This window comes from Crinia signifera, unplaced genomic scaffold (genome assembly GCF_055691185.1).
Source record: "Crinia signifera unplaced genomic scaffold, ASM5569118v1 HAP2_SCAFFOLD_131, whole genome shotgun sequence".
Classification (NCBI taxonomy): Eukaryota; Metazoa; Chordata; class Amphibia; order Anura; family Myobatrachidae; genus Crinia; species Crinia signifera.
In genome coordinates, this window is record NW_028142024.1 from 198,918 (window position 1) to 223,004 (window position 24,087).

Below are 24,087 nucleotides of genomic sequence, written 5' to 3' on the forward strand. Positions count from 1 at the left end.
ATACAGAGGACGGGGACATCTCTCTGGGGTATCTCTGTTATTGGGCCCATCTGTAGGAGACACGCAGTGACTGAGGACATGGTATATATGTGATTATCCTGGGAATACAGAGGACGGGGACATCTCTCTGGGGTATCTCTGTTACTGGGCCCATCTGTAGGAGACACGCAGTGACTGAGGACATGGTATATATGTGATTATTACTCACCTGTGCTGGTGTCTGTAGGGATTTCCTCCTCCTTACACTGATGATACATCTCTTTTTCTCCCTCTATATCCTCTACCGTAATATCACACAGATCTTCCCCCTAATTAAATATATAAAATCACACACATCTTACAGTCACTATTTATAAATGTAATCTCTCTCACCTTCTGCTTCTATTAGTAGGGGATTTATCTCTAAGTCCAGGCGACATGAAAATCTAATTCAGAATACTACAGGAATTCAGCAAACATAAAACACATCCCCCTTCTCCTATAACTTTACAAACCCTTTAATTGTGCAGGATGGAATGCAGACCCTGTAACAAACTAACCATCTAGGTTTTCTCTCCCTTAAACAACCTCACCCCTCTGGCTATAGCAGAGACATGGCGCACACTAATCAGACACTGCCTCACCTGAAGCCCTCTCACACAGTGCTCTCCACCTCACTCACACCTCCAGGTTTGGAAGCAGACAGGTTGGAATAGTTCTTCACAATGGGCTAATTGCAAGATCCCGATATTCTCCTTGTGCCTGCAAACTACTCTCTGTAACCTCCGCTCTTGGACAGTCCCTATGGACTGACTCTTATAGACATTGGGGTGGTCACTGCCTGTTTCTGTAGACTAGGACTTATTTCTGATCTCTAGAACAGACTTTTCTCCCTCCCAGATCAGCATCTTATCACCTGCAATGTCTCCTCCATTACTAGAACCTCTCTGCGGAAGAACCCTCATATCAGCAGAACTCTGTGTGATTACACAACAACGTTCCCACCTCTCTGCCAAAGCTTCCCGGTGATTGTGCACATCCTGCTCTAGTGATATATCAGTGCCGCAGCTTCACCAAACCCCAGCAACAGCCTCTCATCATGTGGTTCCCCTTATTCTTCTCACTCCTCACTGGTGTGAGTATAAGCCATGGCTGGCCACCAAAGCAGCACAACGCCTCCTTACGTGTACGCAAGATAGAGAATCATTGGCGGCCATCTTGTACTCCTGACCTCCTTACATACACTGCCATCCACCACTGCTACAAATAAGCCTCCGAAACCACAGTCACACCGTGCCATCTCTCAGCCCTCCCACATCCCCCTACTATCAGTGCTTATTTCCTACTATGCTACCTGTCCTCTCCGTCCTGTGCCCTCACATATCAGTCCATCCCTGTCTCCTGTGCACATCCCAGCCTCACCTATGGTCTCTCTATGCTGCTATAATCCCATCACTATGGGAGCACGCAGTGATTACTCCTATACTGAGAACACACAAATCTGATCCCAGCTCTCCCAAGTTACTGCCCCATCTCTCACCTGATTTGCCTCCTAGTCTTCTACATTTCCCTAACACTTACTCACACGTGATACCGGATCCTCATCAGCCTGGCTTTCCTGCCCAACACTCCGCAGAGACTGCACTTCCTCAGGTGAGGATGACTGGGATGGTAAGGCCATTGCTCCCTTATACTCCCCAGGACCTCTCTGCTGCAGCGGATGCTGGTGACCTCTCTGTTCTCATACATACACTACATCGCCGAGGTCCTCAGGACACAGCCTGATCCTGGGCCCCATCCTGCTGATCTAGCATAAAGTGCTTCTCTGCATCCTCCCCGCTGCTGTCTTCTTCAGTTGGGGTCTCACAGGGCCCAATCCCAGGACCTCTGCTCTTCTCCATCTATAGTGTGTGCCATGGAAAACTGATAAGCTCCTGTGGATATCAGCATTATCCCTATGTGGATAATACACACGTTCTCTCTGGACCTGTCACCATCAGTGTTAGCCGCATTACTGAGGTTCTGCCATCTCCTCCTGGCTGCACTATCACCAACACAATCCATAGAGCATCAGACATGTTCCCACCAGCCATTAGCCCACCAGCCTGGTCTCCTCCTATACAGGCAGTCACCACTACCACCTATTGTGCTTGCACTGTCTAGATGGAATTCCCAGCACAAGGTTCTACTGCTGCTCCGCTCTGTCAGTCCTATACAGATCCCCTGTATGTTACTGAGCCCACTTCTACCAACACATTAGGCCATCAACAAAACCGAGAAGAGAATGTGGACCTACAGCATCATCCCTAGTGGCCCAGCGGTCGCTTATTTGGTCTCTGAGGTATCACCAGCCGTGGTTCTGGCACTTATGTGACCGTCAGTTCTAGCGGAGGCACCTACCCCTAATCCCTCCCCTAGTGCCTGCCTTGTCTGCACATCTCTGAGGAACACTCACCAAATGTCTGCGGCTCATTCATCTCCCTATGGAAGGAAGCATCTGCCTGGTCTTCCTCATTGCTTTGTTACATTGCTTCCCATAGTGACTCCTAGATCCCTTTCCTCCTCAGTACTTTTCATTATAGCACAGTGATTGTTAAAGTGCAGGGGAGAGGACTAGCGATTAGCGTGGGGTGGGGGTGGGGGGGTCAGGAGAGGAGTAGCGATGGGTGGGGGGCCTGGAGAGGAGAATCGATGGGCGAGGGGGGGCCAGGAGAGCAGTAGCGACGGGTCCATACAACTGCTGTCACTTTAAAATACATGAATGTTTCCTTTTACCCAGCGATGTGAGGGGCTGGTGATTCTCAGACAGCTTGTCCTTATACAGACACTTGTGTTCCTCTATATCATGGATGAGGAACCTTCGGTCCTGCAGCTGTTGTTAAACTACACATCCCAGCATGCCCTGCAACAGTTTTAGCTTGGCCAAATAGCAAAATAGTAGCAGTGCATGCTGGGATATGTATTTGAACAGCTGAAGGTTCCCCATCCTGGCTCTATATGGTCCCACTCCTCCATGGACAGATAGTGACATCTTTACACTTTATAGGAACCTGACACACAAAGTGATACAGTCATCACCCAGACACATCCCCCGGTGTTACTGTATACTGTCCCATTACCAGCAGTCACCTCTCAGGTCACATCCCCCGGTGTTACTGTATAATGTCCCATTCCCAGCAGTCACCTCTCCGGTCACATCCCCCGGTGTTACTGTATAATATACCATTCCCAGCAGTCACCTCTCCGGTCACATCCCCCGGTGTTACTGTATAATGCCCCATTCCCAGCAGTCACCTCTCCGGTCACACCCCCAGTGTTACTGTATAACGTCCCATTCCCAGCAGTCACCTCTCCGGTCACATCCCCCAGTGTTACTGTATAATGTCCCATTCCCAGCAGTCACCTCTCCGGTCACATCCCCCGGTGTTACTGTATAATGTCCCATTACCAGGAGTCACCTCTCCCGTCACATCCCCCGGTGTTACTGTATAACGTCCCATTCCCAGCAGTCACCTCTCCTGTCACATCCCCCGGTGTTACTGTATAACGTCCCATTCCCAGCAGTCACCTCTCCGGTCACATCTCCCGGTGTTACTGTATAATGTCCCATTACCAGGAGTCACCTCTCCGGTCACATCCCGGTGTTACTGTATAATGTCCCATTCCCAGCAGTCACCTCTCCAGACACATCACGGTGTTACTGTATAATGAACCATTCCCAGCAGTCACCTCTCCGGTCACATCCCCCGGTGTTACTGTATAATGTCCCATTCCCAGCAGTCACCTCTCCTGTCACATCCCCAGGTGTCACTGTATAATGTCCCATTCCCAGGAGTCACCTCTCCGGTCGCATCCCCGGTGTTACTGTATAATGCCCCATTCCCAGCAGTCACCTCTCCGGTCACCTCCCCCAGTGTTACTGTATAATGCCCCATTCCCAGCAGTCACCTCTCCGGTCACCTCCCCCAGTGTTACTGTATAATGTCCCATTCCCAGCAGTCACCTCTACGGTCACATCCCCCCGGTCTTACTGTATAACGTCCCATTTCCAGCAGTCACCTCTCCAGTAACATCCCCCGGTGTTACTGTATAATGTCCCATTACCAGGAGTCACCTCTCCGGTCGCATCCCCGGTGTTACTGTATAATGCCCCATTCCCAGCAGTCACCTCTCCGGTCACCTCCCCCAGTGTTACTGTATAATGTCCCATTCCCAGCAGTCACCTCTACGGTCACATCCCCCCGGTCTTACTGTATAACGTCCCATTCCCAGCAGTCACCTCTCCGGTCACATGCCCCGGTGTTACTGTATAACGTCCCATTCCCAGCAGTCACCTCTCCGGTCACCTCCCCCAGTGTTACTGTATAATGTCCCATTCCCAGCAGTCACCTCTCCGGTCACCTCCCCCAGTGTTACTGTATAATGTCCCATTCCCAGCAGTCACCCCTCCTGTCACATCCCCCGGTGTTACTGTATAATGCCCCATTCCCAGCAGTCACCTCTCCGGTCACATCCCCCCGGTGTTACTGTATAACGTCCCATTCCCAGCAGTCACCTCTCCGGTCACATCCCCCCGGTGTTACTGTATAATGTCCCATTCCCAGCAGTCACCTCTCCGGTCGCATCCCCGGTGTTACTGTATAATGTCCCATTCCCAGCAGTCACCTCTCCGGTCACATCCCCCGGTGTTACTGTATAATGCCCCATTCCCAGCAGTCACCTCTCCGGTCACATCCCCCGGTGTTACTGTATAACGTCCCATTCCCAGCAGTCACCTCTCCGGTCACCTCTCCCAGTGTTACTGTATAATGTCCCATTCCCAGCAGTCACCTCCCCCAGTGTTACTGTATAATGTCCCATTCCCAGCAGTCACCTCTCCAGTCACATCCCCCGGTGTTACTGTATAATGTCCCATTCCCAGCAGTCACCTCTACGGTCACATCCCCCCGGTGTTACTGTATAACGTCCCATTCCCAGCAGTCACGTCTCCGGTCACATCCCCCGGTGTTACTGTATAATGTCCCATTCCCAGCAGTCACCTCTCCTGTCACATCCCCCGGTGTTACTGTATAACGTCCCATTCCCAGCAGTCACCTCTCTGGTCACATCCCCAGAGTGTTATCCATAAACAAAATGCAGCCAGCAGGGGGGCATTAGGGTGGAGAGATTGTGAAGGTGGCACCTAGAAGCGTGGATGTTTACTGCTATATCTGAGTGGAATCTTTTAAAATTACATATCCAAATGTAGATGAGCCCCAAAGCAGTTAGTAAGAGCTACTATACTTGGTAACGTGCTGGGAAATAGTGCTGATGATTCAATGTAAATGAATCTGTCTCTCATTCCTTTTTCCCAAAAAAATGTAACAGTATAACGTGGGCTGCGTGGCATGAGGGAGATTGCTAGACTAATGAGGGAGATTGCTGCTACCGTATTTCAGCGAGTCTCCTGCAAAATGCAGGAGGGTAAGCAAGTATGCGCTGGGGGGTTCCCCTTATACCCTAGGGGCAAGCATGTCCAAACTATGGCCCTCCAGGTATTGTAAACTACGAGTCCCATCATGCCTTGCCAGTTTTTCTATTATGGAATTCTAAAACTATGTAAAGGCATGCTGGGATGTGTCGTTCCACAACAACTGGAGGGCCACAGTTTAGACATGCCTGTCCTAGGGGGAAGGGCTGCAGGATAGGGCAGGCCGCACACACTGCTGGTAGCAAGCCTATGGCAGAGGGTGGGACAGGGCCCAAGTCACTGTATTAGGATATACAGCTATTATGTCCCCCCTCAGCCACAGCCACAGCCACAGCCCCCGTGTAAGGCCGGGAGGCAGCGTCTCCCCAGCAGCAGCTCCCGAGTCTCATTGTGTATCTGTCACACGCTATTTGCCATCTTTCACTCCCTTTCTATGGAGACACTCACCCGCCGCCGCCGTCCGCTACCGCACACTTCCAGGTTATGCGTTCCGTGCTTCCGGGTTATGCGTTCCACCCATCTTCCGGAATTTGTGTTCCAGCATACTTCCTGGTTAGACGTTCCCCGTATTCTGCCGTCGCTCTGAGTTCCACACCCGTCACCGTGCAGCCCCGCCCCCTCCTCTCTTCTGGGGCATCATGCAGCAGGGACAGGGGAAGCGGTGAGAGCGGCAGCGGGTTCCCGGGTGAGTGGTGTCCCGGTGCCTATGATCACTCTGCAGCAGTGCACAGTGCAGCATGCCATGTATTCCCTATTGCACTGTCTATTGCTGCGCAGTAACACTTCTCATGTGGCCACTGCATTCCTCTTATGTGATGTAGCTGGGGTGTAGTGCTCAGCTCTGTATACGGAATGTATAGAAATATAGATGTATTTAGATAAGATATGGATATATAGCTATATGTATATGGAGTTAAATCTGGGATATACAGATGACTGGGGGTCAGTTTAACGATGTTGGCATCCCCCTCCCCCAGCAGCTTGACTCTAATTCCCCCCCCCCCCCCCCCAAGTGCCTAACCCAGAGGTTCTCTAAAGGCACCCCAACAGTCCAGGTTTTAGGTATATCCATGGCTCAGCACAGATGGTTAAATCAGACTGATTGAGTTACTAATTAAGTCACCTGTGGGCAAGCATGGATATACTTAATACCTGGACCGCTGGGGTGCCTTGAAGACCGCGTTTGGGAACCTATGGCCTAACCTCTGTACCTGCCCAGGGCCGTTTTAAGAATATAATGGGCTCCTGGGCAAAATATTTTGAGGGCCCCCCTCACAACCCCCCTCTTCTATGTGCAGCTGCGGTGGGTGGAGTGGTCCGTCCAGGAATCGGTGACTCAGACCTTGATGTACTGCGGTTTGCCGCCGGGTGGGAAGCGTTGCAGTCTTTTCAAAATCAGCACAGCAGCGCTTCCCGCCCGACGGCAGACAGCACAACATAAAGGTCTCCACTTCCCAGACGGACCCCGCCACACGACGCCGCCCGGGTCCCCCGCACACGCCGCCCGGGTCCCCCGCACATGCCGCCCGTTGCCCGGGTCCCCTGCACACGCTGCCTGGGTCCCCTGCGCACCCCACAAGCCGCCCGGGTCCCCTCCACCCGCCGCTGCCGGGATCCCCTCCGCTCGCCGCCTTTCCCTAGGACAGTGCCATCTTCCCCATTGTGGTGGGCCCCTACTATCCTTGGGCCCCTGGGCAACTGCCCATTAAGCCCAATGGGAAAGACAGCTCTGTACCCGCCCCAGCCTAACCCCAACCTATCACCCAATAATCCCACCACTAGTGCATAACCCCCCACATGCACTCTCCCCGCATACTTTCTTTTGGGGGGAGGGGGGGTTTTATGATTGGTTTTGGCTTGTATGTTCACACAACGGTTGCCTGTTTCTCATTTCAGAGTTGCCAGCACTGATAAGTTGCGGTGGAGGCAGCGGGGAGGATCCAGTGTTGTGTCCGGCAGCGTCAGGTAATCACATCTAGTATTATTATATTCTATTACTGTTATATAGGTGGCGCAGACTGTGGTGCTCTGTGGTATAATGCAGGTGGAGCAGACTCTGGTGTTCCGATGTAGATCAGACTGTTGTGCTCTGTGACTGTAATACCAGACCCACATACAGGACCTTTCGCACAGGGACACAGTTCCCAGCTCCTAAGCTTCACACTTTCTTGTAGAGTAATGTATGGTAACGTGTGGTAATATATGGTAACTAGGTGATTCATCGCGCCCTACGGGCGCTCTTCACACCGTCGTAAGGGGCTGCGCCCCCTTAATTTGTGAACATTTGTATATGAGAAAGATGGTTAGAATTGTATGAAAGATGGCCTGTATTGCAACTTGAGTTATAGGTGAAATGTGTTAAATAGAGAGCATATGATGTGGAAGGGGGTGTGTATTGTTTTGTTTAATTAAAAAGCGGTTACAGAGTAAGATGTACATTGATAGTGTGGAGAGTATGGTGACATTTGTGGGTGTGGGAGGGGCTGTGTGTGCTTGTTGTTTAGGTGTGTTTGTGTGTGTGTGCAATAGTATAGTAGGGTGTTTCTGAGTCAGCGGCTCCCCACTGGCGGAGGTCACGACACAGGAAAACAGGAGGCTGGGTAGTGATAGGGGTGTGGGGGCATAAGGGGGACTAAAGAGGAGGGTGGGAGATACTGTGCTGCTTCTGCCAGTGGGTGAGGGTCCAGCGTGGCAGCACAGGAGTACAGGATGGCGGCCCTTAGTCAGTGTCTCCTCCTACTGGGTGGGAGTTCGGGTGCATGAGAGCAGGAGGCTGGGCTATGAGGCATGATAGGGGCATGTGGACAAAACAGCGTCAGCGACTCCCCAGTGGTGGAAGTTACGGTTCAGGAGAGCAGGAAGCTGGGTAGTGATAGGGGTGTGTGAGTATACGGGGGACTAAAGAGGGGCTTAGGGGTGCTGTGAATTGCGGGAGGGGCACGGGGGGTGCTGTGAATCAAGGGAGGGAGGGGGCGCAGGTGTCGGCGAATCGCGGGAGAGGGCGGGGGTCCGCAAAGCGTGGGAGGGGGCGTGAATTGCGGGAGGGGGGGTGCGCGGGTCGCGATGAATCACCTAGTTGGTTATATATTCTTGTAGAAGGATGGTAGGATGTTGCTGTCATTCAGAATGCATTTACATAAACAGTAATAGTAGCAGTAAAAGATCTGACTTAAAACACCTACAGTATAACAGAACAGGTGTTATATATTATACAAAGAATTGGTTGATGATGTGTAGGTTGACGTGCACATAGTTCATAGTTCAAAAAATTGCTACAAGAAAAAATCAACACAGAAAGTTCAACACATGTAAATGTTAACATAAGTGTGGCACTTCATCGGTGTCCATGTCGACACATGAGAATGAAAATGAAAACATTCAAAAAAAGAAAAATAAATCTTCAAAAACTCATGTCAACCTTTTTCATTGTCGACCATAGCCATGCCAGTGTTTTGCATGTGCCATTTAATCCTGGGGTTGCCGTGAATCACGCGCGGGGGTGGGGGAGGGAGGTGAGGGGTGTCCGCGAATCACGGGAGGAGGGGTCGTGGGTGGATGCCGTGAATTGCGGGAGGATGGGTCACGGGGGGGGGTGTGGGTGCCGTGAATCGTGGGATGGGGGGGCGCGGAGGGTTGCAGTGAATCGCGGGAGGGTGGGTTGCGGGGGGTTGCCACAATGACAGGAGGGGGGTCAGGGGTGGGGAATCGCGGTAGGGGGGGTTGTGGGGGGCACCGTGAACCGCGGGAGGGGGGGCCCGGAGGGTTGGCGTGAATTGTGGGAGGGGGGGTCGCGGGGTGCCGCGAATTGCGGGGGGTGTGCTGCAAATCGCGGGAGGGGGGTCGCGGGGGGTGCCGCGAATCGCCACAAGAAAAATCAACACAGAAAGGTCAACACATGTAAATGTTGACATAAGTGTGGCACTTCATTGGTGCCCATGTCGTCACATGAGAATGAATATGAAAACATTGAAAAATGGAAAAATAAATCTTGTCAACCTTTTTCATTGTCGACCATAGCCATGTCAGTGTTTTGCATGTGCCATTTAATCGTGGGGATGCCGTGAATGGGGGGAGGGGGGGGTGCGGGGGTGCATACCCAACATGACCCTCTCCAGGAGGGACACATTGCTCTGTTTCTGGACTTTCTTCTTAAATTATGGATTACCATCACCTGTGCTTAAACACCTTTCTTATCAATTACCCTGTTTAAAATGACAGGTGATGACAAACATAAATTAAGATGGAAGTCCACAAACAGAGCATTCTGTCCCTCCTGGAGAGGGTCATGTTGGGAGGTATGGAGGTGTGGGGCGTTCACCTGGTGTGTCTGGTGTGTAGCTGTGTCTTTGCTGTGTAACATGGAGAGGCAGAGGGTGTCTGGCACTGTCTGTGGGCTCACTGGGCTGGTTCTCTGTCATGTGAGTCAGTCATGTGAGTGTTAGCTCCAGACACACTTTGAGTGACAGATGTAGCAAAATATATAAGAGATGTCCTCAGTCACTGCGTGTCTCCTACAGATGGGCCCAGTAACAGAGATACCCCAGAGAGATGTCCCTGTCCTCTGTATTCCCAGGATAATCACATATATACCATGTCCTCAGTCACTGTGTGTCTCCTACAGATGGGCCCAGTAACAGGAATACCCCAGAGAGATGTCCCCGTCCTCTGTATTCCCAGGATAATCACATATATACAATGTCCTCAGTCACTGCGTGTCTCCTACAGATGGGCCCAGTAACATAGATACCCCAGAGAGATGTCCCCGTCCTCTGTATTCCCAGGATAATCACATATATATACCATGTCCTCAGTCACTGTGTGTCTCCTACAGATGGGCCCAGTAACAGAGATACCCCAGAGAGATGTCCCCGTCCTCTGTATTCCCAGGATAATCACATATATACAATGTCCTCAGTCACTGCGTGTCTCCTACAGATGGGCCCAGTAACATAGATCCCCCAGAGAGATGTCCCCATCCTCTGTATTCCCAGGATAATCACATATATACAATGTCCTCAGTCACTGCGTGTCTCCTACAGATGGGCCCAGTAACAGAGATACCCCAGAGAGATGTCCCCGTCCTCTGTATTCCCATGATAATCACATATATACCATGTCCTCAGTCACTGTGTGCCTCCTACAGATGGGCCCAGTAACAGATACCCCAGAGAGATGTCCCCGTCCTCTGTATTCCCAGGATAATCACATATATACCATGTCCTCAGTCACTGTGTGTCTCCTACAGATGGGCGCAGTAACAGGGATACCACAGAGAGATGTCCCCATCCTCTGTATTCCCAGGATAATCACATATATACAATGTACTCAGTCACTGCGTGTCTCCTACAGATGGTGCCAGTAACAGAGATACCTCAGAGAGATGTCCACGTCCTCTGTATTCCCAGAATAATCACATATATACCATGTCCTCAGTCACTGTGTGTCTCCTACAGATTGGCCCAGTAACAGAGATACCCCAGAGAGATGTCCCCGTCCTCTGTATTCCCAGGATAATCACATATATACCATGTCCTCAGTCACTGCGTGTCTCCTACAGATGGGCCCAGTAACAGAGATACCCCAGAGAGATGTCCCCGTCCTCTGTATTCCCAGGATAATCACATATATACCATGTCCTCAGTCACTGTGTGTCTCCTACAGATTGGCCCAGTAACAGAGATACCCCAGAGGGATGTCCCCGTCCTCTGTATTCCCAGGATAATCACATATATACCATGTCCTCAGTCACTGCGTGTCTCCTACAGATGGGCATAACAGATATACCCCAGAGAGATGTCCCCGTCCTCTGTATTCCCAGGATAATCACATATATACCATGTCCTCAGTCACTGCGTGTCTCCTACAGATGGGCCCAGTAACAGAGATACCCCAGAGAGATGTCCCCGTCCTCTGTATTCCCAGGATAATCACATATATACCATGTCCTCAGTCACTGTGTGTCTCCTACAGATTGGCCCAGTAACAGAGATACCCCAGAGGGATGTCCCCGTCCTCTGTATTCCCAGGATAATCACATATATACCATGTCCTCAGTCACTGCGTGTCTCCTACAGATGGGCCCAGTAACAGATACCACAGAGAGATGTCCTCGTCCTCTGTATTACCAGGATAATCACATATATACCATGTCCTCAGTCACTGCGTGTCTCCTACAGATGGGCATAACAGATATACCCCAGAGAGATGTCCCCGTCCTCTGTATTCCCAGGATAATCACATATATACCATGTCCTCAGTCACTGTGTGTCTCCTACAGATTGGCCCAGTAACAGAGATACCCCAGAGAGATGTCCCCGTCCTCTGTATTCCCAGGATAATCACATATATACCATGTCCTCAGTCACTGCGTGTCTCCTACAGATGGGCCCAGTAACAGAGATACCCCAGAGAGATGTCCCCGTCCTCTGTATTCCCAGGATAATCACATATATACCATGTCCTCAGTCACTGTGTGTCTCCTACAGATTGGCCCAGTAACAGAGATACCCCAGAGGGATGTCCCCGTCCTCTGTATTCCCAGGATAATCACATATATACCATGTCCTCAGTCACTGCGTGTCTCCTACAGATGGGCCCAGTAACAGAGATACCCCAGAGAGATGTCCCCGTCCTCTGTATTCCCAGGATAATCACATATATACCATGTACTCAGTCACTGCGTGTCTCCTACAGATGGGCCCAGTAACAGAGATACCCCAGAGAGATGTCCCCGTCCTCTGTATTCCCAGGATAATCACATATATACCCTCAGTCACTGTGTGTCTCCTACAGATGGGCCCAGTAACAGAGATACCCCAGAGAGATGTCCTCGTCCTCTGTATTACCAGGATAATCACATATATACCATGTCCTCAGTCACTGTGTGTCTCCTACAGATGGGGCCAGTAACAGGGATACCCCAGAGAGATGTCCCGGTCCTCTGTATTCCCAGGATAATCACATATATACAATGTCCTCAGTCACTGTGTGTCTCCTACAGATGGAGCCAGTTACAGAGATACCCCAGAGAGATGTCCCCGTCCTCTGTATTCCCAGGATAATCACATATATACAATGTCCTCAGTCACTGTGTGTCTCCTACAGATGGGCCCAGTAACAGGAATACCCCAGAGAGATGTCCCGGTCCTCTGTATTCCCAGGATAATCACATATATACCATGTCCTCAGTCACTGTGTGTCTCCTACAGATGGGCCCAGTAACAGAGATATCCCAGAGAGATGTCCCCGTCCTCTGTATTCCCAGGATAATCACATATATACAATGTCCTCAGTCACTGTGTGTCTCCTACAGATGGGCCCAGTAACAGGAATACCCCAGAGAGATGTCCCCGTCCTCTGTATTCCCAGGATAATCACATATATACCATGTCCTCAGTCACTGTGTCTCCTACAGATGGGCCCAGTAACAGAGATACCCCAGAGAGATGTCCCCGTCCTCTGTATTCCCAGGATAATCACATATATACAATGTCCTCAGTCACTGTGTGTCTCCTACAGATGGGCCCAGTAACAGAGATACCCCAGAGAGATGTCCCCGTCCTCTGTATTCCCAGGATAATCACATATATACCATGTCCTCAGTCACTGTAGAGAAGCTGTGTGTGTCTCATACAGATGGGGCAGGCCTCATCCTGGCTGGCGAATCGCCAGAACGTCCCCGCTGGCGTTCCGCCAGCAGCCTCGCCAGCCATCAGACTGAGATGCGCGTGCGTCTCAACCGCACCTCAATCTCCATCGGCGGGACCCCCGGGTTACCGCCGGCAAGCCGGCGGGGACCCAGGGGAGCAGCTGGAAGCGACGTCAGAAGGGGACGCGCGCGCATCTTGTGCGCACGTGTCCCCTTCTCACAGTCGATATGGCGCTGGCGGGGGATGGCGGCTGGCGTCGCCATCGCCATCCCCTGCCAAGATGGGACCTGCCCCATCTGTACACTAATATTTACTATTGTTATTTAGGGTGGAGGCATGACTGATATTAAGGTAGAAGATAAAGAAGGAGAAGAAGAGACGGATGTGACTGATATTAAGGAAGAAGATACAGAGGGAGGAGAAGAGACGGATGTGACTGATATTAAGGTAGAAGAAGAGATTGATGTTAGGGGTCAGCAGCAGTGTAAGGAGGAGGAAATCCCTACAGATACCAGCACAGGTCAGTAATGATCACTTATTACAGAGCGTCACATACTGTATTCTCCTTATTCTGTCACTACAGCGGCCTCTTATCTCGCACCCTCCTCTGTCACTACAGCGGCCTCTTATCCCGCACCCTCCTCTGTCACTACAGCAGCCTCTTATCCCGCACCCTCCTCTGTCACTACAGCGGCCTCTTATCCCGCACCCTCCTCTGTCACTACAGCGGCCTCTTATCCCGCACCCTCCTCTGTCACTACAGCGGCCTCTTATCCCGCACCCTCCTCTGTCACTACAGCGGCCTCTTATCCTGCACCCTCCTCTGTCACTACAGCAGCCTCTTATCCCGCACCCTCCTCTGTCACTACAGCGGCCTCTTATCCTACACCCTCCTCTGTCACTACAGCGGCCTCTTATCCTACACCCTCCTCTGTCACTACAGCGGCCTCTTATCCTGCACCCTCCTCTGTCACTACAGCGGCCTCTTATCCCGCACCCTACTCTGTCAGTACAGCGGCCTCTTATCCCGCACCCTCCTCTGTCACTACAGCGGCCTCTTATCCCGCACCCTCCTCTGTCAGTACAGCGGCCTCTTATCCCGCACCCTCCTCTGTCACTACAGCAGCCTCTTATCCTGCACCCTCCTCTGTCACTACAGCAGCCTCTTATCCTGCACCCTCCTCTGTCACTACAGCGGCCTCTTATCCCGCACCCTCCTCTGTCACTACAGTGGCCTCTTATCCCGCACCCTCCTCTGTCACTACAGCGGCCTCTTATCCCGCACCCTCCTCTGTCACTACAGAGGCGTCTTATCCCGCACCCTCCTCTGTCACTACAGCGGCCTCTTATCCCGCACCCTCCTCTGTCACTACAGCGGCCTCTTATCCCGCACCCTCCTCTGTCACTACAGCGGCCTCTTATCCCGCACCCTCCTCTGTCACTACAGCAGCCACTTATCCTGCACCCTCCTCTGTCACTACAGCGGCCTCTTATCCCGCACCCTCCTCTGTCACTACAGCGGCCTCTTATCCCGCACCCTCCTCTGTCACTACAGCGGCCTCTTATCCTGCACCCTCCTCTGTCACTACAGCGGCCTCTTATCCTGCACCCTCCTCTGTCACTACAGCGGCCTCTTATCTTGCACCCTCCTCTGTCAGTACAGACTAGGGATGCAAATCCCGGGGCATTTTGTGAATCCCGGGAATCAGGATTGAAAAATGCTCAATCCCGGCCTCTCTAATATAAAAAACAAATTAACCCGCCCCCTAAACTGCCCACCCTGCACATGTCATAAATGCCTACCCACCCCCAACTCCAGACAATCCCGGGATTCAAATCCCACCGATTTTAGCTCCCTAGTACAGACTAATGAGGGGAATGTATCTGCCCAGTGGGGGAGTCAGCCCCTATTATTGTCCTCTTCTCCTCTGGACATTAGATCATTGTCTGCCACCAGCCCAGAGATCTGACCAATCCTCCCATGTTCTCCAGGGACTCCCCTACTTCATCAGTAGAAGGGACAGGAATAATAGCAGTGTACAGGGTACAATGGTATGGAAGGTCATGCGACATTACCCATGGTTCTCCCTTTGCCCTACCACCTTTTGTCTATTATCACCTCTGTCTCCCTACTATAATCATCATTGTCTGTTTATAGGGTGCCACAGATTCTGTGCCGCTGGGCGGTCATCATACAGATATAATATCCCTGGTTACAGTATGTATAGGGTGCCACAGATTCTGTGCTGCTGGGCGGTCATCATACAGATATAATATCCCTGGTTACAGTATGTATAGGGTGCCACAGACTCCGTGCTGCTGTGCGGTCATCATACAGATATAATATCCCTGGTTACAGTATGTATAGGGTGCCACAGATTCCGTGCTGCTGTGCGGTCATCATACAGATATAATATCCCTGGTTACAGTATGTATAGGGTGCCACAGATTCTGTGCTAGTGGGCGGTCATCATACAGATATAATATCCCTGGTTACAGTATGTATAGGATGTCACTGATTCTGTGCTGCTGGGCGGTCATCATACAGATATAATATCCCTGGTTACAGTATGTATAGGGTGCCACAGATTCTGTGCTGCTGTGCGGTCATCATACAGATATAATATCCCTGGTTACAGTATGTATAGGGTGCCACAGATTCTGTGCTGCTGGGAGGTCATCATACAGATATAATATCCCTGGTTACAGTATGTATAGGGGGCCACAGATTCTGTGCTGCTGGGCGGTCATCATACAGATATAATATCCCCGGTTACAGTATGTATAGGGTGCCACAGATTCTGTGCTGCTGGACGGTCATCATACAGATATAATATCCCTGGTTACAGTATGTATAGGGGGGCACAGATTCTGTGCTGCTGGGCGGTCATCAAACAGATATAATATCCCTGGTTACAGTATGTATAGGGTGCCACAGATTCTGTGCTGCTGGGCGGTCATCATACAGATATAATATCCCTGGTTACAGTATGTATAGGGTGCCACAGATTCTGTGCTGCTGGGCGGTCATCATACAGATATAATATCCCTGTTTACAGTATGTATAGGGGGCCACAGATTCTGTGCTGCTGGGCGGTCATCATACAGATATAATATCCCCGGTTACAGTATGTATAGGGTGCCACAGATTCTGTGCTGCTGGACGGTCATCATACAGATATAATATACCTGGTTACAGTATGTATAGGGAGCCACAGATTCTGTGCTGCTGGGCGGTCATCATACAAATATAATATCCCTGGTTACAGTATGTATAGGGTGCCACAGATTCTGTGCTGCTGGGCGGTCATCATACAGATATAATATCCCCGGTTACAGTATGTATAGGGTGCCACAGATTCTGTGCTGCTGTGCGGTCATCATACAGATATAATATCCCTGGTTACAGTATGTATAGGGTGCCACTGATTCTGTGCTGCTGGGCGGTCATCATACAGATATAATATCCCTGTTTACAGTATGTATAGGGGGCCACAGATTCTGTGCTGCTGGGCGGTCATCATACAGATATAATATCCCTGGTTACAGTATGTATAGGGGGCCACAGATTCCGTGCTGCTGGGCGGTCATCATACAGATATAATATCCCCGGTTACAGTATGTATAGGGTGCCACAGATTCTGTGCTGCCGGTCAGTCATCATACAGATATATTATCCCTGGTTACAGTATGTATAGGGGGCCACAGATTCCGTGCTGCTGGGCGGTCATCATACAGATATAATATCCCTGGTTACAGTATGTATAGGGTGCCACAGATTCTGTGCTGCCGGGCTGTCATCATACAGATATAATATCCCCGGTTACAGTATGTATAGGGGGCCACAGATTCTGTGCTGCTGGGCGGTCATCATACAGATATAATATCCCTGGTTACAGTATGTATAGGGGGCCACAGATTCCGTGCTGCTGGGCGGTCATCATACAGATATAATATCCCTGGTTACAGTATGTATAGGGTGCCACAGATTCTGTGCTGCCGGGCTGTCATCATACAGATATAATATATCTGGTTACAGTATGTATAGGGGGACACAGATTCCGTGCTGCCGGGCTGTCATCATACAGATATAATATCCCTGGTTACAGTATGTATAGGGTGACACAGATTCTGTGCTGCTGGGAGGTCATCATACAGATATATAATATCCCTGGTTACAGTATGTATAGGGGGCCACAGATTCTGTGCCGCTGGGCGGTCATCATACAGATATAATATCCCTGGTTACAGTATGTATAGGGTGCCACAGATTCTGTGCTGCTGGGCGGTCATCATACAGATATAATATCCCTGGTTACAGTATGTATAGGGTGCCACAGATTCTGTGCTGCTGGGCGGTCATCATACAGATATAATATCCCTGGTTACAGTATGTATAGGGTACCACAGATTCTGTGCTGCTGGGCGGTCATCATACAGATATAATATCCCTGGTTACAGTATGTATAGGGTGCCACAGATTCTGTGCTGCTGGGCGGTCATCATACAGATATAATATCCCCGGTTACAGTATTTATAGGGTGCCACAGATTCTGTGCTGCTGGGCGGTCATCATACAGATATAATATCCCCGGTTACAGTATGTATAGGGTGCCACAGATTCTGTGCTGCTGGGCGGTCATCATACAGATATAATATCCCTGTTTACAGTATGTATAGGGGGCCACAGATTCTGTGCTGCTGTGCGGTCATCATACAGATATAATATCCCTGGTTACAGTATGTATAGGGTGCCACAGATTCTGTGCTGCTGGACGGTCATCATACAGATATAATATACCCGGTTACAGTATGTATAGGAGGCCACAGATTCTGTGCTGCTGGGCGGTTATCATACAGATATAATATCCCTGGTTACAGTATGTATAGGGGGTCACAGATTCTGTGTTGCTGGGCGGTCATCATACAGATATAATATCCCTGGTTACAGTATGTATAGGGTACCACAGATTCTGTGCTGCTGGGCGGTCATCATACAGATATAATATCCCTGGTTACAGTATGTATAGGGTGCCACAGATTCTGTGCTGCTGGGCGGTCATCATACAGATATAATATCCCCGGTTACAGTATGTATAGGGTGCCACAGATTCTGTGCTAGTGGGCGGTCATCATACAGATATAATATCCCTGGTTACAGTATGTATAGGATGTCACTGATTCTGTGCTGCTGGGCGGTCATCATACAGATATAATATCCCTGGTTACAGTATGTATAGGGTGCCACAGATTCTGTGCTGCTGTGCGGTCATCATACAGATATAATATCCCTGGTTACAGTATGTATAGGGTGCCACAGATTCTGTGCTGCTGGATAGAGATCATACAGATATAATATCCCTGGTTACAGTATGTATAGGGGGCCACAGATTCTGTGCTGCTGGGCGGTCATCATACAGATATAATATCCCCGGTTACAGTATGTATAGGGTGCCACAGATTCTGTGCTGCTGGGCGGTCATCATACAGATATAATATCCCTGGTTACAGTATGTATAGGGTGCCACAGATTCTGTGCTGCCGGGCGGTCATCATACAGATATAATATCCCTGGTTACAGTATGTATAGGGTGCCACAGATTCTGTGCTGCTGGGCGGTCATCATACTGATATAATATACCTGGTTACAGTATGTATAGGGTGCCACAGATCCTGTGCTGCTGGGCGGTCATCATACAGATATAATATCCCTGGTTACAGTATGTATAGGGTGCCACAGATTCTGTGCTGCTGGGCGGTCATCATACAGATATAATATCCCCGGTTACAGTATGTATAGGGTGCCACAGATTCTGTGCTGCCGGTCAGTCATCATACAGATATATTATCCCTGGTTACAGTATGTATAGGGGGCCACAGATTCCGTGCTGCTGGGCGGTCATCATACAGATATAATATCCCTGGTTACAGTATGTATAGGGTGCCACAGATTCTGTGCTGCCGGGCTGTCATCATACAGATATAATATCCCCGGTTACAGTATGTATAGGGGGCCACAGATTCTGTGCCGCTGGGCGGTCATCATACAGATATAATATCCCTGGTTACAGTATGTATAGGGGGCCACAGATTCCGTGCTGCTGGGCGGTCATCATACAGATATAATATCCCTGGTTACAGTATGTATAGGGTGCCACAGATTCTGTGCTGCCGGGCTGTCATCATACAGATATAATATCTCTGGTTACAGTATGTATAGGGTGACACAGATTCCGTGCTGCCGGGCTGTCATCATACAGATATAACATCCGTGGTTACAGTATGTATAGGGTGACACAGATTCTGTGCTGCTGGGAGGTCATCATACAGATATATAATATCCCTGGTTACAGTATGTATAGGGGGCCACAGATTCTGTGCCGCTGGGCGGTCATCATACAGATATAATATCCCTGGTTACAGTATGTATAGGGTGCCACAGATTCTGTGCTGCTGGGCGGTCATCATACAGATATAATATCCCTGGTTACAGTATGTATAGGGTGCCACAGATTCTGTGCTGCTGGGCGGTCATCATACAGATATAATATCCCTGGTTACAGTATGTATAGGGTACCACAGATTCTGTGCTGCTGGGCGGTCATCATACAGATATAATATCCCTGGTTACAGTATGTATAGGGTGCCACAGATTCTGTGCTGCTGGGCGGTCATCATACAGATATAATATCCCCGGTTACAGTATTTATAGGGTGCCACAGATTCTGTGCTGCTGGGCGGTTATCATACAGATATAATATCCCTGGTTACAGTATGTATAGGGTGCCACAGATTCTGTGCTGCTGGGCGGTCATCATACAGATATAATATCCCTGTTTACAGTATGTATAGGGGGCCACAGATTCTGTGCTGCTGTGCGGTCATCATACAGATATAATATCCCCGGTTACAGTATGTATAGGGTGCCACAGATTCTGTGCTGCTGGACGGTCATCATACAGATATAATATACCCGGTTACAGTATGTATAGGAGGCCACAGATTCTGTGCTGCTGGGCGGTCATCATACAGATATAATATCCCTGGTTACAGTATGTATAGGGGGTCACAGATTCTGTGTTGCTGGGCGGTCATCATACAGATATAATATCCCCGGTTACAGTATGTATAGGGGGCCACAGATTCTGTGCCGCTGGGCGGTCATCATACAGATATAATATCCCTGGTTACAGTATGTATAGGGGGGCACAGATTCTGTGCTGCTGGGCGGTCATCAAACAGATATAATATCCCTGGTTACAGTATGTATAGGGTGCCACAGATTCTGTGCTGCTGGGCGGTCATCATACAGATATAATATCCCTGGTTACAGTATGTATAGGGTGCCACAGATTCTGTGCTGCTGGGCGGTCATCATACAGATATAATATCCCTGTTTACAGTATGTATAGGGGGCCACAGATTCTGTGCTGCTGGGCGGTCATCATACAGATATAATATCCCCGGTTACAGTATGTATAGGGTGCCACAGATTCTGTGCTGCTGGACGGTCATCATACAGATATAATATACCTGGTTACAGGATGTATAGGGAGCCACAGATTCTGTGCTGCTGGGCGGTCATCATACAGATATAATATCCCTGGTTACAGTATGTATAGGGTGCCACAGATTCTGTGCTGCTGGGCGGTCATCATACAGATATAATATCCCCGGTTACAGTATGTATAGGGTGCCACAGATTCTGTGCTGCTGTGCGGTCATCATACAGATATAATATCCCTGGTTACAGTATGTATAGGGTGCCACTGATTCTGTGCTGCTGGGCGGTCATCATACAGATATAATATCCCTGTTTACAGTATGTATAGGGGGCCACAGATTCTGTGCTGCTGGGCGGTCATCATACAGATATAATATCCCTGGTTACAGTATGTATAGGGGGCCACAGATTCCGTGCTGCTGGGCGGTCATCATACAGATATAATATCCCCGGTTACAGTATGTATAGGGTGCCACAGATTCTGTGCTGCCGGTCAGTCATCATACAGATATAATATCCCCGGTTACAGTATGTATAGGGTGCCACAGATTCTGTGCTGCTGGACGGTCATCATACAGATATAATATACCCGGTTACAGTATGTATAGGAGGCCACAGATTCTGTGCTGCTGGGCGGTCATCATACAGATATAATATCCCTGGTTACAGTATGTATAGGGGGTCACAGATTCTGTGTTGCTGGGCGGTCATCATACAGATATAATATCCCCGGTTACAGTATGTATAGGGGGCCACAGATTCTGTGCCGCTGGGCGGTCATCATACAGATATAATATCCCTGGTTACAGTATGTATAGGGGGGCACAGATTCTGTGCTGCTGGGCGGTCATCAAACAGATATAATATCCCTGGTTACAGTATGTATAGGGTGCCACAGATTCTGTGCTGCTGGGCGGTCATCATACAGATATAATATCCCTGGTTACAGTATGTATAGGGTGCCACAGATTCTGTGCTGCTGGGCGGTCATCATACAGATATAATATCCCTGTTTACAGTATGTATAGGGGGCCACAGATTCTGTGCTGCTGGGCGGTCATCATACAGATATAATATCCCCGGTTACAGTATGTATAGGGTGCCACAGATTCTGTGCTGCTGGACGGTCATCATACAGATATAATATACCTGGTTACAGGATGTATAGGGAGCCACAGATTCTGTGCTGCTGGGCGGTCATCATACAGATATAATATCCCTGGTTACAGTATGTATAGGGTGCCACAGATTCTGTGCTGCTGGGCGGTCATCATACAGATATAATATCCCCGGTTACAGTATGTATAGGGTGCCACAGATTCTGTGCTGCTGTGCGGTCATCATACAGATATAATATCCCTGGTTACAGTATGTATAGGGTGCCACTGATTCTGTGCTGCTGGGCGGTCATCATACAGATATAATATCCCTGTTTACAGTATGTATAGGGGGCCACAGATTCTGTGCTGCTGGGCGGTCATCATACAGATATAATATCCCTGGTTACAGTATGTATAGGGGGCCACAGATTCCGTGCTGCTGGGCGGTCATCATACAGATATAATATCCCCGGTTACAGTATGTATAGGGTGCCACAGATTCTGTGCTGCCGGTCAGTCATCATACAGATATATTATCCCTGGTTACAGTATGTATAGGGGGTCACAGATTCTGTGTTGCTGGGCGGTCATCATACAGATATAATATCCCCGGTTACAGTATGTATAGGGGGCCACAGATTCTGTGCCGCTGGGCGGTCATCATACAGATATAATATCCCTGGTTACAGTATGTATAGGGGGGCACAGATTCTGTGCTGCTGGGCGGTCATCAAACAGATATAATATCCCTGGTTACAGTATGTATAGGGTGCCACAGATTCTGTGCTGCTGGGCGGTCATCATACAGATATAATATCCCTGGTTACAGTATGTATAGGGTGCCACAGATTCTGTGCTGCTGGGCGGTCATCATACAGATATAATATCCCTGTTTACAGTATGTATAGGGGGCCACAGATTCTGTGCTGCAGGGCGGTCATCATACAGATATAATATCCCCGGTTACAGTATGTATAGGGTGCCACAGATTCTGTGCTGCTGGACGGTCATCATACAGATATAATATACCTGGTTACAGTATGTATAGGGAGCCACAGATTCTGTGCTGCTGGGCGGTCATCATACAGATATAATATCCCTGGTTACAGTATGTATAGGGTACCACAGATTCTGTGCTGCTGGGCGGTCATCATACAGATATAATATCCCCGGTTACAGTATGTATAGGGTGCCACAGATTCTGTGCTGCTGGGCGGTCATCATACAGATATATCCCTGGTTACAGTATGTATAGGGTGCCACAGATTCTGTGCTGCTGGGCGGTCATCATACAGATATAATATCCCTGTTTACAGTATGTATAGGGGGCCATAGATTCTGTGCTGCTGGGCGGTCATCATACAGATATAATATCCCCGGTTACAGTATGTATAGGGTGCCACAGATTCTGTGCTGCTGGACGGTCATCATACAGATATAATATACCCGGTTACAGTATGTATAGGGGGCCACAGATTCTGTGCTGCTGGGCGGTCATCATACAGATATAATATCCCTGGTTACAGTATGTATAGGGTACCACAGATTCTGTGCTGCTGGGCGGTCATCATACAGATATAATATCCCTGGTTACAGTATGTATAGGGGGCCACAGATTCTGTGCCGCTGGGCGGTCATCATACAGATATAATATCCCTGGTTACAGTATGTATTGGGGGCCACAGATTCTGTGCCGCTGGGCGGTCATCGTACAGATATAATATCCCCGGTTACAGTATGTATAGGGTGCCACAGATTCTGTGCTGCTGGGCGGTCATCATACAGATATAATATCCCCGGTTACAGTATTTATAGGGTGCCACAGATTCTGTGCTGCCGGGCGGTCATCATACAGATATAATATCCCCGGTTACAGTATGTATAGGGGGGCACAGATTCTGTGCTGCTGGGCGGTCATCATACAGATATAATATCCCTGGTTACAGTATGTATAGGGGGGTCACAGATTCTGTGCTGCCGGACGGTCATCATACAGATATAATATCCCTGTTTACAGTATGTATAGGGGGCCATAGATTCTGTGCTGCTGGGCGGTCATCATACAGATATAATATCCCCGGTTACAGTATGTATAGGGTGCCACAGATTCTGTGCTGCTGGACGGTCATCATACAGATATAATATACCCGGTTACAGTATGTATAGGGGGCCACAGATTCTGTGCCGCTGGGCGGTCATCATACAGATATAATATCCCTGGTTACAGTATGTATAGGGTGCCACAGATTCTGTGCTGCTGGACGGTCATCATACAGATATAATATACCTGGTTACAGTATGTATAGGGAGCCACAGATTCTGTGCTGCTGGGCGGTCATCATACAGATATAATATCCCTGGTTACAGTATGTATAGGGTACCACA

At 49.5% G+C, this 24,087-nt stretch overlaps 1 protein-coding gene, 1 long non-coding RNA gene and 1 pseudogene across 7 annotated transcripts in view; 1 reads left to right on the top strand and 2 right to left on the bottom strand.

Annotated features, from left to right (window-relative positions):
* LOC146053256 (uncharacterized) overlaps positions 1-24,087 on the bottom strand; it is a 118,450-nt pseudogene that overhangs the window by 33,970 nt on the left and 60,393 nt on the right. The window lies entirely within an intron of this gene.
* Positions 141-6,297, bottom strand: LOC146053257 (uncharacterized). Its single transcript, XR_014467706.1, has 3 exons — positions 5,897-6,297; positions 209-308; positions 141-154 (listed from the first exon to the last, which is right to left on the bottom strand). It is a non-coding gene; the product is annotated as an uncharacterized LOC146053257 (long non-coding RNA).
* The window catches only part of LOC146053253 (uncharacterized), a 97,221-nt gene continuing 79,072 nt past the window's right edge, over positions 5,939-24,087 (top strand). For 2 of the 5 annotated variants that reach the window (XM_083167954.1, XM_083167955.1), the window contains exon 1: positions 13,431-13,618. In XM_083167954.1, coding sequence (XP_083024080.1) covers positions 13,562-13,618 — 57 coding nt within the window. In that variant the 5' untranslated portion in view covers positions 13,431-13,561. Of the gene's footprint in view, positions 6,135-7,345; positions 7,415-13,425; positions 13,619-24,087 lie in introns of those variants that run through there. The other 3 variants (XM_083167960.1, XM_083167959.1, XM_083167961.1) reach the window with 3 other exon arrangements.